At 42.4% G+C, this 17,868-nt stretch overlaps 2 protein-coding genes across 3 annotated transcripts in view; both read right to left on the reverse strand.

Moving 5' to 3' along the window:
• Window positions 1–1,308: 1,308 nt before the first annotated feature.
• Window positions 1,309–11,807, reverse strand: p2rx7 (purinergic receptor P2X, ligand-gated ion channel, 7). The gene is made up of 13 exons (XM_020595346.1): window positions 11,559–11,807; window positions 10,620–10,767; window positions 10,468–10,539; window positions 10,222–10,294; window positions 8,648–8,744; window positions 6,836–6,916; window positions 6,486–6,621; window positions 4,333–4,469; window positions 3,414–3,504; window positions 3,018–3,083; window positions 2,148–2,252; window positions 1,949–2,056; window positions 1,309–1,782 (listed from the first exon to the last, which is right to left on the reverse strand). Exons 1-13 carry the CDS (start codon window positions 11,678–11,680, stop codon window positions 1,309–1,311), a joined length of 1,710 nt encoding a protein of 569 aa, XP_020451002.1. The 5' UTR covers window positions 11,681–11,807.
• Window positions 11,808–12,878: 1,071 nt separating this feature from the next.
• LOC109957404 (glutathione S-transferase theta-1-like) overlaps window positions 12,879–17,868 on the reverse strand; it is a 7,658-nt gene continuing 2,668 nt past the window's right edge. The window contains exons 1-5 of one of the 2 annotated variants that reach the window (XM_020595285.1): window positions 16,502–16,732; window positions 15,176–15,263; window positions 14,900–15,056; window positions 14,323–14,499; window positions 12,879–13,343 (exon numbers count right to left, since the gene is read on the reverse strand). In XM_020595285.1, the coding sequence (XP_020450941.1) occupies window positions 13,143–13,343; window positions 14,323–14,499; window positions 14,900–15,056; window positions 15,176–15,263; window positions 16,502–16,610 (732 nt within the window). In that variant the 5' untranslated portion in view covers window positions 16,611–16,732 and the 3' untranslated portion in view covers window positions 12,879–13,142. Of the gene's footprint in view, window positions 13,344–14,322; window positions 14,500–14,899; window positions 15,057–15,175; window positions 15,264–16,501; window positions 16,733–17,868 lie in introns of those variants that run through there. The other variant, XM_020595286.1, reaches the window with a different exon arrangement.

Below are 17,868 nucleotides of genomic sequence, written 5' to 3' on the forward strand. Positions count from 1 at the left end.
AGTGAAACAAGCTGCAGAGCTTTGGTACCATCCACACATCTCTAAAACCCACTAGACAATGAGACTCAGTAATCATCCCTGCTGAGAGTGAAATCAGAAGATTTATAAGATATCCAGGTCTGTATGAAGCTACAGGAGCCAGTTAGCTTAGCTTAGCATAAAGACTGGAAACAGAGGAAAACTGCTAGCCTGGCTCTGAACAAAGGTAACAAATCAAACTAGCAGCATCTCTGAATCTCACAGATGAACAATTTACATCTTGCTTATTTAATGTAAACATGTAAATTTGCTGTTTGGTGGAAGGTTAATTGTTTTTACTTTCTTAGGTCACTGGTCCCACATTGCAGTCTGGCTCATAATCTCACAGTAAAACAGATTTTATTTTTGGTTTATACACTTCAGTTTTTGTTCAGATTTAATATGATACAACATTGATTATGTTAATTACTGAGCCTTAAAGGTGGTGGTGAGTGGACAGAGCCAGACCAGCTGCTTCCCCTCTGCACCCTCACATTTATCATCCAAATTCTTGGAAAGTATGGTGCTGAAATCAGGATGTGGTTATCTTAGCTTAGCTGGAAGCAGAGGGAAACAACTCAACAATACACCCACTAACACCTCCAAACTGATCATCTCATACCTTGGTTGTTTTAAACAAAGTACAACTGTTTGTGGTTTTATGGGCCGCTACATGCTGGAGCCATTTCCTGACAAATAGTCTCTCCATCTGCCCAGCACCTCTGTGCAGTGTCACCAGCTTCAGTGTTGTTTGCCAGATACAGATTTTGGTCTCTGTTCAGGTGCAATTGGACCAACCCTGGCCACTTTGCTGTGTTGACTGATCTTGTGCAGTCCTCATACCCAACTTTTATTCAACAGGAAATAGTTCCAGCACATAACTCATAACTCTGTGAGCGGTGCAGGTGGGAGTGCTGTTAGGCATCAGATTTTCCTGACCTGTTTGGGGTTTTAGTTTTTCCTTAAATGCTGTTTTTCTCTCCCATGTAAGAACAAAACTCCTGATGTTTAATATGATGGATGCAAACACTCCTAGCAGGAGGAATCCTTTGTCTGAGCCTGTTGTTGATGTTAAAAATAATATTTCTGCCCTATAAAGGCAAAAATCTGCTTAAAGAAACAAGCTAAAAAAGTTTCATCAACATTTTTATTTTTACAGCCAAATGATTTTTGAAAATGCAGATTCACAGGTTTTTCCACTCCTCTCCTGACTGAAGACAAGCTGCCGTGTTGAGCCAGTTTTTGGCTCTCCAAGGCTGGTTTAACATAGAAACGCTGTTAGTGGGTCAGTCAATGGGAGGTCCCTGCAAAGCCACTGTTCTGTCCGTCTGGGCTTGGGTACTGCTCCCTGACCCTCCACACGCAGCAGCTAGGGATGGCAGGGTGGGTGCCGTTAGGTGGGACCCCAAACCTCCAGCTGATGTACTGTCTGTAGGCACAGTGTCTCAGGGTTTTGGTCTGGCCTCGACCAGTGGGAGGAGACAGGGGGTCCCGGTACAGAAGTACAGCCTCCAGCAGGGGGCGATGTAACACCAGCTGCCCAAACAGAGGAGATGAGGTGATGCAGGCACCATCACTCTGCCTGCAGCACAGCTCCTCCTGCGGGAGAGAGGACGGAGCACAGCAGTCACACTTACACCAGGCTGGACGATGGAGCTTGGGCTTCAGCTTGACTTTACGCTCAATTGGAGGCTCAGCATCATGATCCAGACTGCCAGTCAGCTGTAGCAGACAGAGAACAGCTCTCAGATGTCCTGCGTCCTCCTGTTGGGACAGGGACAGAGCACTGAAATCAATGAGACAGCTAAAGCAATTCTGGGAGTTGTCCATCTTTTAAACAGTCTGTGGTTCATTTTACTTCATTTGTAAAACAAAAATGAGACATGCCACCATCTCATCTCCTGTCTACATCTCTCCTCCACAGGCTTACCTTACGTGGCTGAACAGACACCGGTTTGATGTCTCGTAAACTTTTCTTCTGTGATCTCTTCACCAGTCGAATGTTGTTCTCATCAACGTAGGACACACAGAGGATGCACTGCAACACAGTCACATCGATTTGAAACTGTATTAGAAACAGTTTGTTTACAGCTACAGTGCATTATTGGTCATATAAAACTGTTCATCACCTTGTGTTCATCTTGGACTGACTCCACTTTCCTCTCAGTGTAGCTTTGTCCGACCTCTGCAGAGTAACATCTTGTTCCAATGAGCCAGTCCAGCAGCACAGTCGTCTGGAGGAAAATAGTTTCACCTGAGACGCTCAGTCATGTGACCACAGCAGCTCCCACCTTATCCACAGGACACCCCACACATTCTCAGCACTCATCCTGTGGTCATGTCTAATGCCTCCAAAGAAACACTAAGAGTGCTCTCGTGACCTTATTTTGAACAAGCAGCGAGAAGGCTGCCTGAAGGCTTGAGAGAGGACAACAGTATTTTACTGGAATCAGCACAAACACTTCATTAGGATTCTGTTGGTGATCAGACTGATGTGACACCACATCACCACAGTTTTATACTGGAACTCATTATCTATGACTATACAAAGTCCATTCCAGTGACCCCAACACCTGCAGACGAACAGCTGATGCAGCTATGACATCGTCATCAGAAACTGATGGTGCTTCAGGTATTAGATTGAAGAACAGGACGTTTCATTTCCTTAATTCCTTGCATCTCTCACAGATAAAACTCAAGTCGGGGGCACAAGGAGACAAATGAGAAGCACCCCAGTCAGTCAGCGGGGTGGCGAAGGACTCTTTTCTGTTCCAGGCACAGTCCTTAATTCCTCTGAGAAAATATTAGGATTCTTAAACCAAACCTCTGTATCCCACAGCTCTAGTCTCTGAGTTTATTTAGCTCAAAGTCTGAATGAATGAATATTCATGGTCCAATTCATTCAGTTTGTCCAGAAGTCCCACTGTGGACTCAAACTCCGACACTGTGTTCAGCACTAATGGAAGAGATGTGTGAACGAACACTGTGTGGTCTCTCACCAGAGCGTAGTATGACAGCGTCGATCCGATGTAGATGACGAGCTGGATGAAGCTGAACCTTCCTGCCTGGAAAACACAGAAACTATCACTCATTTGCTTTTATTCACCACATTTCTCCTCCGACGATGCAGGCCGGTGACAACTTTAACATCGTTATTTCAACATTAAACAACTCTGATTACATTTTGGTATTGCACATTTGAATACAAAGTGCACCCAGATGTCAGTACAGCTCTGCATCTCCTCCTTCCACAGTCTAACACAGAGTTTAGGTGAAAGAAAAGACAGGAAAACATATGAAATGAAAACTGTGCGAGTCACACAAAGAATCCCTAACATAATAAACTGTCAGCACCATGAAACTAAAAGACAGAAAGGGGGAACAGTTGCACCCACCTGTCCAAACACCATGACATCAAACCTGATGCCAAATGCTTTATACAGCGTTCGCTCCTCCACTCCGTTCACGGTGTTGTACTTTGCGTACCTGATCAGAAGATAGCAGGCACAATTTATAACAAAAACACTGCAGCTCACAGCAGGATATGAAACAAAAGCCTCTAACACGAAGCAGGGTTATTTACCTCAAACCTCAAACACAGACTCAAGCCTTGATTTACTCTTTTGTTGCTTACTCACACATCAGCAGCTGTGGAGCAACGTTAGCTGTGGTTTGGAGTCGTGCCTGCATCCACTTGATGACCAAGTCCTTTCAGCTCTGTGTTTGGCCTCCACCAGCTCTGGAGTGAAATCTCTGAATCTTTAGCTGCTAAATGCTCCACTAGGTTCACGCGCTAGTCGCTAACTGTGTCTGTAGTAACAGTGGCTTTTTAGAGAAGCTTCTCTGAAAACAGCTCCTGCAAACATCACTTGAAAACTTGTGTTTTGGTTTCTTTTTTATGCCACAAATTTCCATAAAGTTTGGGGAAACACTAAAGCCCTACCTGTGTAAATTCATGGACATAAAAACAAACAATTTAAGATGCTACCTATAATAATATTATTATCAGCTTCTGGAACTATTGGGTTCAAGGATTTTATTGTCAATTCACCGTATGTGCAGGACATACAGACATACTGTACATATTAGTCACACTACAACCATTTACCACCTGTCTGTGTGTCTAGAGTTCTCATGTTGGTCAGTAAAAATAATAAAAAGTGATTTAGAAAACTGTGGTTTCAGTAAACAATAAGTCAGAGCTCCTCATTGTAAATGTGCCAAAAATGTTGGGAGGTTGTGATATGACTTAACACTAGATAATAACTGTGAGAAATAAAGCACGCTCCACGTGGAGCCTGGTGACTGGCTGACCTGAAGTTGAGGCCGGGGTACAACGTCCTGTTGCTCTCCTTCTCATCCAGCCGTCTGAAGGAGTAGGTGGGTGAGCAGCGCTGCATGAGCCGGTCCAGGTTGCAGTCCCATTTGATCTGAATGCCAATGACGCCTCCCTGTGGTTGACAGTGGAAATGGATGACCACAAACACACAGGACAATACTTTTTACATCTGTAGATGTGCTAAACAGGAATAGGCTCCAAATTATTCCAAATAACTCCGTAAACCTTCGAAAGAGCATGTGGTTCCACAGAAAATGTGGAACTCAGTAAATTTACATATTTTATGTCATCTTATACTTATACTACATTTCAGAGGGAAATACTGCACTGCACTGTAATCTGTGAAAGTGCATTAACGAATATTCTACCTCATTCAGGAGCCTACAGTGTTTGTATGGTGCTTTTTATATCACTGCATCTATTTCACAGCTGAAGTAACTTTGCACATTATATAAATATGACAAAAGAATATAACATATTATAAAGTTGAAGATTAAACTACCCAAGAATCTACAAACTCCACAGCTTCAACAGTAAAATACGACATTATAGATAGCACTGTAATCTGTGAAAGTGCATTAACGAATATTCTACCTCATTCAGGAGCCTACAGTGTTTGTATGGTGCTTTTTATATCACTGCATCTATTTCACAGCTGAAGTAACTTTGCACATTATATAAATATGACAAAAGAATATAACATATTATAAAGTTGAAGATTAAACTACCCAAGAATCTACAAACTCCACAGCTTCAACAGTAAAATACGACATTATAGATAATGCTTCAGTAATACTGCAATAATATGGCATTTATTACTATAACACTCATCTAGTGAGATACTTTCACTACATTTTACCAGAAATACTTTTAATTTAGCTGCATTTTCAACACAGGACTTGAAATTGTGTGCATGTGATAACTTCAAATTAAACATAAGGGATGAATGAGCTCAGAGGAACGTGAGTTTCTGAGATTTCTCTATCAAAGGTCAAAGGGGTCATAATTCATCTGCTTCTTTACGCTGTTGTGTGATTTATACCCATTTAATATCACCAGGTAGTATTTATAAACACCGCTGGATGTGCTGACAGAGGCCGTTCTACAGATGGCGTGTGTGAGCACCGCTCCACGCTGGGGCCCGTGCCGCTGACTGCCCTCTGTTCCTTGGTGTGTATATGAACGACATCTCGGACAGTGATAAAATCCAAGTAGGCGTCTCCAGTGAAATGTGAGGAAATAAAGCAGCCTTTCATTTAGTACGCCATTTTTCCTCTTTCCCCTACTGACACAAAGGATCATGGGATATGGGAGAAGAGTGTCCATTAATAAAATGGGCTTAAAAAAAGAAACAACTCGTTAGATGAGTTATGATCCATCCTCAATCCATTTCACATGATGATGTACAGACTTGAAATGAGAAAGAATAAGGAGGAAAAAACAAACCTGATTTTATAAAATATGTGAAACAAGCTGATTTTCTGTAAAGTGGGTGAAATATTCTGACAGCACAAAGGAGATTTTTGATGTGTTTTAAGAAAACGAATGAAGCACTGAGACAAAGATGATTTGATAAAAATTTGTATAGTGAGGAAACATCAGCTGTTTGTCATAACAGAAGTGAAGCATTGTTTTTGGGAAATGAAAGCTCAAAGACTGTGCTAAAGTGCTGCTTCTCCACTTTCATCCACACTGGTAGGCACAACTGTATTTAGACATGGAGTCTGAAGGCGACAGTGCTGCTTCTCCACTTTCATCCACACAAACTGCTAGTTTGTTGTGGTACACTTCCTTTTTTGGCAGACAACTTTTATATTACTATTTTTATCAAGAGGCGAAGGGAAACCCACAAGATAAGTGTTAAAGAGTTAATTTCCTGTTGGCAAGGGACACTTCTCCAGAGACTAGCTCCTGCTGCAGTGTCTCTGTTAGACCCAGTTTAAAGTCCAGTGGGAAGTTTAAAAAGGTCATATCATGCATCCATCTGCATTAGGAGTTTGATTAGTGCCTTTCTTTTGACAACAAGTGGCTGCATTGCAAGATTTCAGCAAAAGGTCACTCAGTCAATGTTATTTTATTGACAGAAGTGTAAACATAGAGTCTGTCTGTTAGAGATGTGTAATCCCACCTCTATCGCCATGTCAGAGAACTTTTCCCCGGCCTCGCGGACAATGTCTCCCAGTCTGAAGATTGGACACAGTGAGTCGTTTCCTCTATGACACCTGCTCAGGTAGGCGCCGTCCATCCACGGGAGGATGTTCCTTCTGTAACACAGAACAAACAACATTCTAGGAAGGTGATGCAGTCTTTGTCCTAAAGAGCTGCAGAGCCTTAGACACTGTTCTCTGAAGGGCCTCTTTTCACAACTGCATTACTACATGAGCATGACTTCATAAAGCAGATTTTTCTGATGTGAAATCCCCGGCTGTGCTGCTTCATGTTAGGAAAGTGCAGAGAATCGACGTGTAGCAATCTCACCGGATGAAGTTGAACGCAGGGAATCTGATGTTGTTTTTGATGAGGACTGTGAAGTTCTCAGCTGCCGCCAGCAGAGCAGGCCTGCATTGTGGAAAAGTCAAACATAAGGAAAAGCCAAATGCATCCTCTAGTCTACAGTAACTACACTAACCATCTTAACATAACTGAAAGCTTGCAACCACAACAGCAGCACAGTGAGGCTGTAATGATCACCACACACCAGAACACCAGCAGGAAAATGGAGGCACGGGTCTGTTAGGTATTTTTAGTCAGATAGATATTCGTTAGATACTTGATGTAATAGAAATGTTTAGAGTAGACAGGATGTCTAGTTAGACTGTTAAATGCTTAGGCATTCTCATGAGTTGCTGCAGGTTGTTTATGGTCAAGGATAACTAGATAGAAAGTTGATGACTGTTAGAAGACAGGATGTTTAATATTATTATTATGACGTGTATAACTGTAGCCATAGCCATAATATTTTCTTATGTTTAATGTCATGACACGTCACTAGAGGTCGTGTTAGAATGTTTTAGCTACACACCACATAATCAACAGACAATCACACATTGATTTTATTCATGCTTTGACTACTGCTCTGGTCAGCTGCAAAGCTGGCACCGGGAGACGTCACGGTTTGGCGTCTCTCCTTGTATTATGAGGTTAGCCCGAAGTGATATAATGTATAGGCCTGTTGTGGTTCAGGGTCTTTCATCTTTCAGCTGCCTGCGTGCATGTTGGAGGTGCAAGATACCTGAGCGTGTAATGCTAATTTTTACCTGTGTTCATTGAATAAATCAACACTGTTTTGAAGTTACTTGGGCTGCTTCGTCTCTCAGAGTTAGCGTGGTTAAAAGTACCGGGTACAACAGGCCTGTGGTGTAGGTTGGTCTGAAGAAATTGTCAGGTGTAACCCGACTCACATTTAACATGCTAGGATGTCATAGATATAAACATGTAGATGCCACATCCTGCTTGTGAGATGCGTCCCTGCCGCAGCCATGTTGCTGCAGGTTCCAGTTCAAACAGCAGAAAACTCCAGACGTGCTGCTGCTTCTGGATGTTTGATGAAAGCAAAGTCAAAACCAAGCTACAAACACCATCTCACAGATGATTTAACCATATTTATTTTACTGTTAAATTAAACTTTGTTCACTGCTATAATGTGAAATAAAGGTAAAATGTGAAGATTAAAAATTAATTTCTCTACAAATGGAATTTAAAAACTGAAAAAATATATTTTAGTCTGCTTTTATTTCCAAAATTAATACCAAATTTATCAAGGCAGCATATTACAAAAGACTAAGAAACTAATCCAGGTAAGTTCATCTTAAATATTAGCCCACATTATATAAATACTTCTGGTACTCTCTATAGAAGATGTTTTGGTATTAAAATGAACATTTTTAAATTCGACCAAGTATCCTTTTTTTTGGCATTTGTAACAAACCACAGTGACTCCTGTGGCTATACCTCCTGACTCCACACGTTAAAATGGGCCACAGCCCTGTACAAACATGGCGGCTATGCTGCTGCATCTCTGCAATTAATAGCTGCAGCTAATGAGGAATCTGTGTTTATATCTATGATGGGATGTAAACATGCAAAGTGAAAACCACAAGGGAGGACAACTCCTCTGAGTAAGAACATACCAATCGTCATGGTAACCCATCAAAAACATGCACAAATTTTTAACTCAGGACCCAAAAAATGTTGTTTTGGCCACATACTGACATAGAGCAAGAGTCCACCAGCTTGCCTATTGATGCTTGACAGCATGTGCCTTCCTGACAAAGTCCTGATCTGATTTACCTAGGAGGGGTTGTCTTGGTTTCTATCGGACACCACGCAGACACCTCGCAGGTTTTCCTCAATGCATCAAACTTCACACATGATCCCGTCTGAATCCCTACGAGAGAAAAACAAACAGTCCTTGCATAACAGAGTCTGAGGAGCCGCAGGTTTGGTTCCTGCAGCTGCTGATGTGTGACCCACAGAGCTGAGAGAACTACTACAGCTGAAGCTAAAAGAGCAACTTCCTCTGCTTCTTGTGCAAACAGTTGTCAGCAAGCTAAAACAGGCAGCTTCACTTTGTTCAGACTGTGTTGTCATTGGTGTGAAACCCTCTGCTCTCAGAAAATGAAAGATCTAATCTGGTTCAGTGACGTCATTTCACAGAATTTCTGGATAATAAAGTCTTTTAAAGCTCCTGAACACCTGATTTGAAATCCAGCAATTCTCCGTAACATTAAATACTGACTAAATGACTAAATGACTAAAAATTAAGGTAATTAACAGAAAATCTGGAGCTCCTGTAAAACACTTCTCGTGATAATGAGCTGACTAAAGGCTCATTAACTCATTTCTTTTCAGCCGACAGGGTCTAGTCAAACTCAAAACAAACTGATGTCTTGTTTCCTAGCAACCATGTAAACTACAGAAGCCTAGTTGGGGCAAACGTTATAAAACACAATCACCACTGAAGCTACCATTAGCTGACGAATGAGCGCCAGCTCAAAGGTACCAGCTCAATGTCAAGTGACAAGGTTGATGACACAGTCTCGAACGAGACCAACAAAGCACTCATGTTACACAAACCTTGAATTCCCCCCAAATTAAAGTCATATTAATTCAACACAAAGGTAAAATCCTGACCATGCTAGGTGGCTAATGCTACCAAACCAAGCAGGTTAGCTTTAAATGCTAACACATCCAGAAGGAAGAAGGCCACATCTGGATCCAGTCTGAGTCCTCTGGCTGCTTTTAACCCTCTCCATGTCAAACAGCCAAACCCATGTTAACCCTGGTTGTTGCTCTTTCTTTGTCCCACTCTCTCTGTGCTAAAGACGCCACCTCTTCACTCTGGCAGCCGCTGGTTCAGACTTTTAGCTGCCCACAGCGCCTCCATGGCTGTTTGACATGACTACTGGCTGGAAAAACCCTTCTTCTAACCTTGGCTAGGCAGCAGATTTACAGACCGTACTTTGACAACACAGGGTGGAGAAGCTGGAATAACAACAGGCGGCTGTAGGCAGCAGAGGGTCATGGAGGGGGGTATAGCTGGGAGACACCACGTTCTCTCCCACTGTCACCGGGGTTATCAGACAATGTGGAAAATCTTAGCTAATGCAGTTTTAAGAAAATGTTCCTTTTAGTTATATCGGGTTTTGGATACACACACACACAATCCATCCATTGGTGGTTTATTTAATCTTTTCCTCAGATTTGAAGAAAGACTCACAGTAGTCATATTCTGTACATTCTGTAACCACTCAGCCTTTAATGATCAACTAATGCATTAAAGCTAAAAGACATTTAATACGCTAGCTGGAGCCAACAGCTGCATTCTAGTGCTAAACCAGGTCTAATAACAGAAGTCTGTGTACCGTGGCTCTGCTGGCCCCAGGCTCCTTTCTCACAGTCTGTATCAGTCCGACACAATCTGCCATTAAGTGGAACCTGCAATATAAACACTGCTATGAAATAGGAAAGGTTGGAGCCATCCTACTGTATAGTACTAACAGCTTTGGGTGGTCATCATGAACTTACATTACATTACATTACTTTAACTGCTTAAAACGAGATGAATATTAATGATAGTTAAATTACTATTACTAATAAAGAAAGAGCACCTCTGGGCATCTTCCCTGCTTCTGACTCTTTGTCACAATGATGTTGGTCACCACAAAGAAGGAGTTTTTGTCCTAAAAAGAAAAAAAGACATGTACAGAAACTGTCTTCTTGGAGAAACACAAAGAACTGTCACAGTCAAGCCAGCTCTCACCTGCAAGGACCCGCTGTAGTCCACCACATCCCAGACCGTGTCCCCGACACTGGGCACATGTGTCTGAGTGACACCCTTCACCTTGGTGGTGACAGAGCTGACGACCAGGTCAAATTCCTGGTAGTTCCTGTTCCACAGCATCATGATGCTGCAAGATAAGCAACAAAAAACAAACAGTTTCATGAAAATTCCTCCAATTTTACACACTAATATCAGTTTATTAGCAGCACAGGTGGAGTGTGAGTCAACCTGTGAAAACTGAGGGGGATTCATCTACTCAAGTAATGTACTTAATTACAGTTACAGTTGATGTATCTCTACTTTACCTGAGAATTTTCATGTTCTTTTACTGCACTACATGGCTTTAGTTCCTTTTCAGAACCAGATAAATCAAACCAAACACAGCAGAATCATCAGACTTCATTGGTGGGAAATTCAGCAGCTACCCAGCAGGATGTAAAGTACATTAACTCCACCTTTACCAGGTGCAACATGAAAGTGATTAACACTATAACGCATCCACCACTGTAATCCAATAAACCGATGTACATTAACATGAACTGCGCCATATTCCACTGAATGACTTCTACTTTTGCTCCTGTATTAATTCTAACACTTTTGTGTCTTTACAAAAGCAACATTTTAAAGCAAGACTTGTGGCATTTCTACTTTTAGGCTCCTTCAGTGAAGGATCCGAGTAGCCTATGTATTTCACGGCTGGTTCAGATGAAACCTTTTAGTTTTTTTTTAAATACGTCACATATTCACATTCATTCAAACACCACAAACCGCCTTATCAACGATCGGTCAATAGGTTTTTGGCTACAGCCCTCTCTATCCGGTTGTATCCCGCTCTAACGGGACTTGTGACGGTGAGCCATGCCGGCCGCTCCCCGAGCCTGCAGCGCAGATAGGCTGAAACCCCGCACGTCCACTCACCAGATAAACAGCAGGATGGCTGCGTTCAGGCTCCACTTCAGAGAGCCGAGCCGGACGCTCTGGATCCGGACCAGCTTGTTGGTTTCATACTGACATAGGCCGAGCACGGCGCCGCAAGGCATGCTGCTACTATCTGGGTGCAGGAGGCGTCAGAGACTGATGTGGACTGGGACTGGGACTCTGACTCATTACTTGACTCTTCTTCCTGTGCGGAGGGTCACATGTCCAGACTCCCGCAGCTGCTCTCACTCCCATCACTTCAGTACCAACAACAGTAAACACTCCAAGGAAAAGTCCCGCATATAAAAAGTACACTAGTATTAGCACCTGCGTTTAATAAAAGTAAAAGTAGGCTACTTGTTTTGTGACTCATATTATTATAAGTAACAATGACCCACTGATGCACAAGTGTGTTAGCAGCATTTTACTGCTGTAGCTACTTTAACCGCTTTAAGTACAGTGAGTGTAGTTTAATAAACCAACCTGCGGGTCGAGTTCCCCGAAGGGGTCGCCTAATACACCAGACAAGATAAGACAGAGAGAACAATAAAATAAACAGAATGTGTAAAGAAGAAAAAGGAATGTACTTAAGTACATGTTCTTCCACCACTGAGAGGAACAGCAGACAAGAAGAAAACATTTAAGTCTTACAACTTCGATTTAAGGCCTTTATTCCCGTGTAAGGCTTTTGTGTCAGTGGTTTTACTTCACCCTCCAGGCAGACACCATGAGCTCTAGGTGGCAGCGTTGACTCAGTCACTGAGACCTGGATCAGCTCAGACTTTGAAATTATTTTCTCACCGTCTATGCATAGATAAACTGGTAATATCATCTGCCACTCTGAATATTTACCCATATTGTAAAAAACTAAATCCTGCTTTGGAAACAGAACCAAGAATTTGTTGCTCCATTTCCATTTTTTCAGCTTTTCTTCCAGATAAAGAGCTTGTTGTTCACGGATCGGACAGGCTGTACCCAGAGACAATGACGACCACTCAGTCTCTGCAACAGCCGTGTATGCACCACTGGAATGTGACATGTGTTCAAGTACTTTACTTCACTACAGTTCTGCTCAACTTCTACTTGCTGCCACCACATTTCAGAAGAAATACTGTGCCTTTCACTCTACTACTGTTATTGCAGACTGAGTTAACACGTTACATGCTAGTCGACGAGTCTTGTAGGATTTAGTAGTGTACTAGTACTGTCATGGAGGGATTATGAGACAAGGGACACAGACATGTAGGAGGCCATCTCTACTATACAGTGAGCTGCTGCTGTGAAGTGAATATTTCTAGCTGAAAAAGTTTAGAAGCAAACTTCGGTTCAGAATTTCACTTTAATCAGAATGTAGCTGGACCATGACATCAGATGCACATTTAAGAATTTTTACACAGTGTGGGTGCACAGCTGCAAACATTTCAACACCTGCAACATTTTAAAACCTGGAAAATGGTTGAATTATTTCTCAGCACTTCGTGACAAACATCCATAGGAATTAAGGCAATAAGATCAGAAATGAAGTTAGAAAAGATGATGTCTGAGTCCATCACAGTCGGATTATCACCGAGCACAGACACCTCCTCAGCGGAACTGTTTCAGGAACATTTCTTTCATCAACGCCAGCCCAGGCTTGCTCGTCAGTGTCGACTTCAGGCTGCTAATCTTCATGATCTTCTCATGGGTTTCATCAAACAGCTCCTTACCGAGCGCCTGCTCCACTCGATCTCTCCAGGCGATCAGCTTCGGCCGGCCTTCGAGCACATCCATGCCAGCTCCAATAGGCTGCGAAACACACAGCAAACAAAACCTGAATACACATTTTCTTCAACAGATAATACTGCAGTACCATGAATAGACTTACACTTCCATGTACACGAGAAAGCTAAAGGAAAACTTCTCAATCTAGGCATCAGGATCCCTCATGGGGTCTTCAGAATGTTCTCAGACCAAAAGAATGGCATTCACCATATACTGTATATGTTTACTACAAATAAAATAGGTCTGAGCTCCCTCAGTGGTTTTAATTCTGGGCTGTACCTATAACTAATTTCCATAAACATATTTATAGCCTGGGGTAAACACAGTTCCAGCTGCAGACCTTTACTCCATGTCAAACATCTGTCTCTCCCCCACAGAGCTCCCTGTCCAGATCTACAATGTAAACTGTCCAATAAAGGCAGAAATGCCATCACCGGGCGGTTCAGGGTAAGGTCAGGGTAATGAATGCAAGTCTATGCACGGACCCTATAAGTGACAACTGCAAGGATGTGTGTGCATGTGAATGGGTGAGCAGGCAGATGAAGTGCTTTGGATGCGCTTCAATGTGTAGAAAAGCACCACCATCTGAGTCATACCACTAAATCACTGCCATGGGTCCAAATTCCAAATATACTAGAGCCTATATTTCCCATAAAGCAATGCAAACTTTGGGATCCTCAGAAAACAGCCTTTCACAGGCAGAGCAGTACACCTCATGACTAGCCAACTGAATTTCATGTGTAAAATCTGACATTTTAAGGTTATAGGTTAAACATTACATTGATTATATTTATAGAAATACTGGTGTTTTGTGTATACAGCGATAAAAACATTTCAACAAGAATAAAAAACATTTCCTGTGGAATTAGGATGCAATCGTACTTATAGACAAAGTAGAACTTCTGCAGTAGTAGCTGTAGTATCCAACAACTCAAGCTTTGACAAGTACTATAAAATGTTTACTTACCAGAAGCAGTAGTAGTACAAACAGCAGTAGTATTACCTGCATGAGTGCAACTATAGCCACCAGGTCGGCCAGAGAGATCTGCTCTCCGATGATGAACGACTTGCTCTGCAGGAATTTCTCCTCCAGCAATTTGAGCGACTGGTTCAGATCCTCGACAGCAGCGTCCACCTTCTCCTTCGGGGGCTCAGAGTCCATGACGAGAGGGTACATAAACTGCTCAGAGACACACAGAGATCAGGGAGCCCCTGGTAGTACCAGCAGCAGTAGTCTGTGTAGTGGTAGCAGCTGTTCTCAGATGACAGCTACAGGTGATAACTTGATTTGTCATTTTGGATTCACACACCTTCATGTCCACTTTTGGTTTCATTGTAATAACCTTGGTGAATACTTTTTTTTGTGTGTGTTCCATTACCAGGTCAAAATTTTAATCTTGTGAAAGGACGTCAGTGCAGCTGAGACTGATGCGAATGTCATCACATAACAGTAGCACTAGTGGAAGGAGAGTATAAATGATCACATAGCTAAACAATTCAGAGACTCAAAATAAATAAAAAACTGTCTGAAGAGTTGAAATGTGTGTACTGAAGTAGGTCAGGTGACCAGGGACACGTACCTTCAACAGCAAGACCTTTGTCCCGTGCGCTCTCAGGTTCATGTGCTGCCAGGACAGGTATTCATCAACACGAGCTCTCTGCTGCAGGTCGGCCGGATACCAGTGATCTGCCACTGACGAGGAGTATTTCTGAGCCAGATACTGCAGGATCGCGGTGCTGCGACACAGATGGGATGAAGAAAACAAGAGGAGCAAAGTGACTTTGTAACTACAGCAGTCTGAATTACTAATTATTTGTAGATGTAAGTCAATCCTGAACCCAGACCATCGTTGTACCTTTCTGTCAGGATGAAGCTTCCATCCTTCATGACAGGAACCTTCCTAACTATGCTGATTTTTCCAAACTCCTCGCTGTGCTGCTGCCCTGAGACAAATGTAAAACACAAATGTGTGTGTTAAAAACAGTGAGCTTATGTTGCCATGCAAACAAACAGTGGCACGTAATAGTGAAAATGTTCTAACATTTGGGGAGAGAGAGATGAATAACATCTCATGATCAGAAGATTAAACAAACTACGGTGTTTTTTAAAAACTCTCTCCCCTTTTCCTTCTAGCCTGCACTGAAACACTTCTCTTTCCTTTATATCTCTGTTACACTCATTCACCTCTGGGACACAATGTAGTACCTACATACCTCAACCTTTGACCTACAACATCCCACCCACAGCTTGTAAAACTTAACTACTCCTGTCACTGCCAGCTCTCTGTGTGAAATGTGAAAATACAAAGTCAAGCTTACATAGTTCAAACCTGCAGGGCGTTCACCTCTAAAACTTGCAAAATGTGTCTACAGAGTTAAAGTCAAGTAGGGTAAAGTGGGGATGGTTGCAACAGTTTCAGCACTTTGCTCAGTTACTCTTATGTAAACTACACTGACACAGTTTTACTATGTTAAAAATACACTCATGGCCCATGATGCCCCCCCTCTCCATCCATCTATATGCCACCACTACCTGTCACTAACGGTGTCTCCTCTCTCCCATAGTGTCCTCTCTCTCTCTCTCTTTGTAGGTAGCCCTGGAGCTCTACCTTTCTGATGAGCAGCCACATCAATCTGCCCAGTGTTTGTTTGTTTGATTGTTGTTGCTGCTGCCTTTCTCTTCTATCCACTCACACCAACAGGTCGAGGCAGAAGGCCGCCCACCAGGTCCAGAAGGAAAGCCCACACTTAGCAGCTGTTTTCCAGCTGTGGGTGAGGAGCTAACTAGACATGCAACGAGCTTCATGGTTGCAGCACATTTCTGACTAGAGCAAAAAGTCTCCATTGCAGCTGTTCCTTGTTACAACGTCCCCACGTGACCCTACAATATAACTAATCTATCTTATACCAAATACAAACAAACGGTAACAAATAAGTCAAAAACGACTACGCAGATTTGTGAAACTGGAGCTGACTCGACAGTTTCAAAGTTTGTGGGTCATTCAACTTTACAAACATCTGAGTTAAAACTTTATGTGAAAGGCTCAGAAATTAACAGCTGAATATTTTAAGGCAGAATGTGAACTACAAGTGCAAAACCGTAAGAAAACCAAATAAAACGCAAACCAGCTCTGTGTGGATTCTGTGTCCTCCCTGGCCTGTGCCTTGTGGGGCGGGATTACCTGAAAGCAGGTCGACATGCTTAAACTCAAAGGGAATCCCGACAACTTTGGGAAACAGGAATACGGAGCGGCAGGGTGAAGAAAGCAGGTCGAGATAGAGCTCCATCATGACTCTTGAGGCTGCAGAGGTTTCGTTTGCACAGTGTTCCCTCTGTGTCTGCAGTCGTCCCCTGCTATGACTGTTACTTTGTCTGCACAGGACTCCGCCTCTCCTAGTTGAGGGGCTCACTGGTTTTACAAGGTGGTGACAGTTCAGACTCAGCAGAACAGGCCTACCGAGCACAGGGGGCCAGAGAAGTGTGAAGGAAATGCCAACCTTTGTGTTGGCAAGTCAATCAAATGTCTACAAAACAAGTACAAAAGCCACAAATTTGAAAAAATAGATCAAAACAGCTACAAAGAGATATGAAGCCACTAAAAAGAGACAAAAAATGACCCTAAAAACTGTAGAATCACTATAAATATAAGCAAAACAACTACAAAAAGACACAAAACAAGAAAAGAAGTACTTGTAAAACAGTAAAAATGGAACCAAAATGGCTAAAAACATAAGCACAACAACTACAAGAAGACACAAACTGACTACAAATCACATACTTGCTCAATCTGAGACTCTTGCTCCTAGATGTGTAGCAGAGTTGGGGCCTTTTCCATGTCTGCGCTCAGGGCCCGATGTCAGCAGGTCGCAGTTTGACCTTTGGTCTCAGCTTGGCCTAGCATTTTAGAAACACTGCTGAAATGATCAGACTTTTAAATGCTTGAAGAGCCTCTAATAGTGATTATATAGTGATTTAGTGTCACTTTATATTGAGTTCACAGTAGGAATGAGGAACGTGGTTTTTGGATGATGTGAATGCAGATGAGACCAGGGCTCTGAGGGCCAGACCATCTGTTGCAGGAAGTTACTTATGACTGCAGCTGGATGTTTGGGCTCAGTCGTTTTGCAGGATGAATTAGGGACAGTTACTGTGTGACTGATGAGAATCTAAACGTCTAAAGTGCCCACAGTTTGTGCAGTACCTGTATATGAAGTGATAAAAGAACATTGAAAACATGGACACAGGAAAATAATCTATTTCACTGTGTGTTTAAAACTTTATTTAAAGACAAGGCAAGTTAACAGCTAATCCGACTGTGGTGGGACTCGCAATGCAGCAGCAGGACCCCAGCTCACTGTGTGATCTATAATAATGTCAGATATTTCTGGATTTGCATATTTCTACCTTACTTCTGCCCTAATAAAGTGGAGGTAAATATTTACCCTACTTCTACTTCTAATTGACAGCTGTAGCTACTCTGCATATCAAAACAAAAAACAGATACACAACAGTGCATTGCTAATAATGTTACAGTGACACATCTGATGC

The sequence above is a fragment of the Monopterus albus genome, unplaced genomic scaffold, assembly GCF_001952655.1.
Source record: "Monopterus albus unplaced genomic scaffold, M_albus_1.0 scaffold26.1, whole genome shotgun sequence".
NCBI classification, from domain to species: Eukaryota; Metazoa; Chordata; class Actinopteri; order Synbranchiformes; family Synbranchidae; genus Monopterus; species Monopterus albus.

What these genes read in the sequence shown, in the direction of transcription:
- p2rx7 (XM_020595346.1), bottom strand. Translation starts at nt 11,680, where the DNA reads ATGCCTTGCGGCGCCGTGCTCGGCCTATGTCAGTATGAAACCAACAAG. An exon ending in GCCATCCTGCTGTTTATCTG is followed by an intron (nt 10,768 to 11,558) that starts GTGAGTGGACGT and finishes CTTATCTTGCAG; the next exon opens with CATCATGATGCTGTGGAACA. An exon ending in TACCCCGGCCTCAACTTCAG is followed by an intron (nt 3,505 to 4,332) that starts GTCAGCCAGTCA and finishes TCTTCTGATCAG; the next exon opens with GTACGCAAAGTACAACACCG.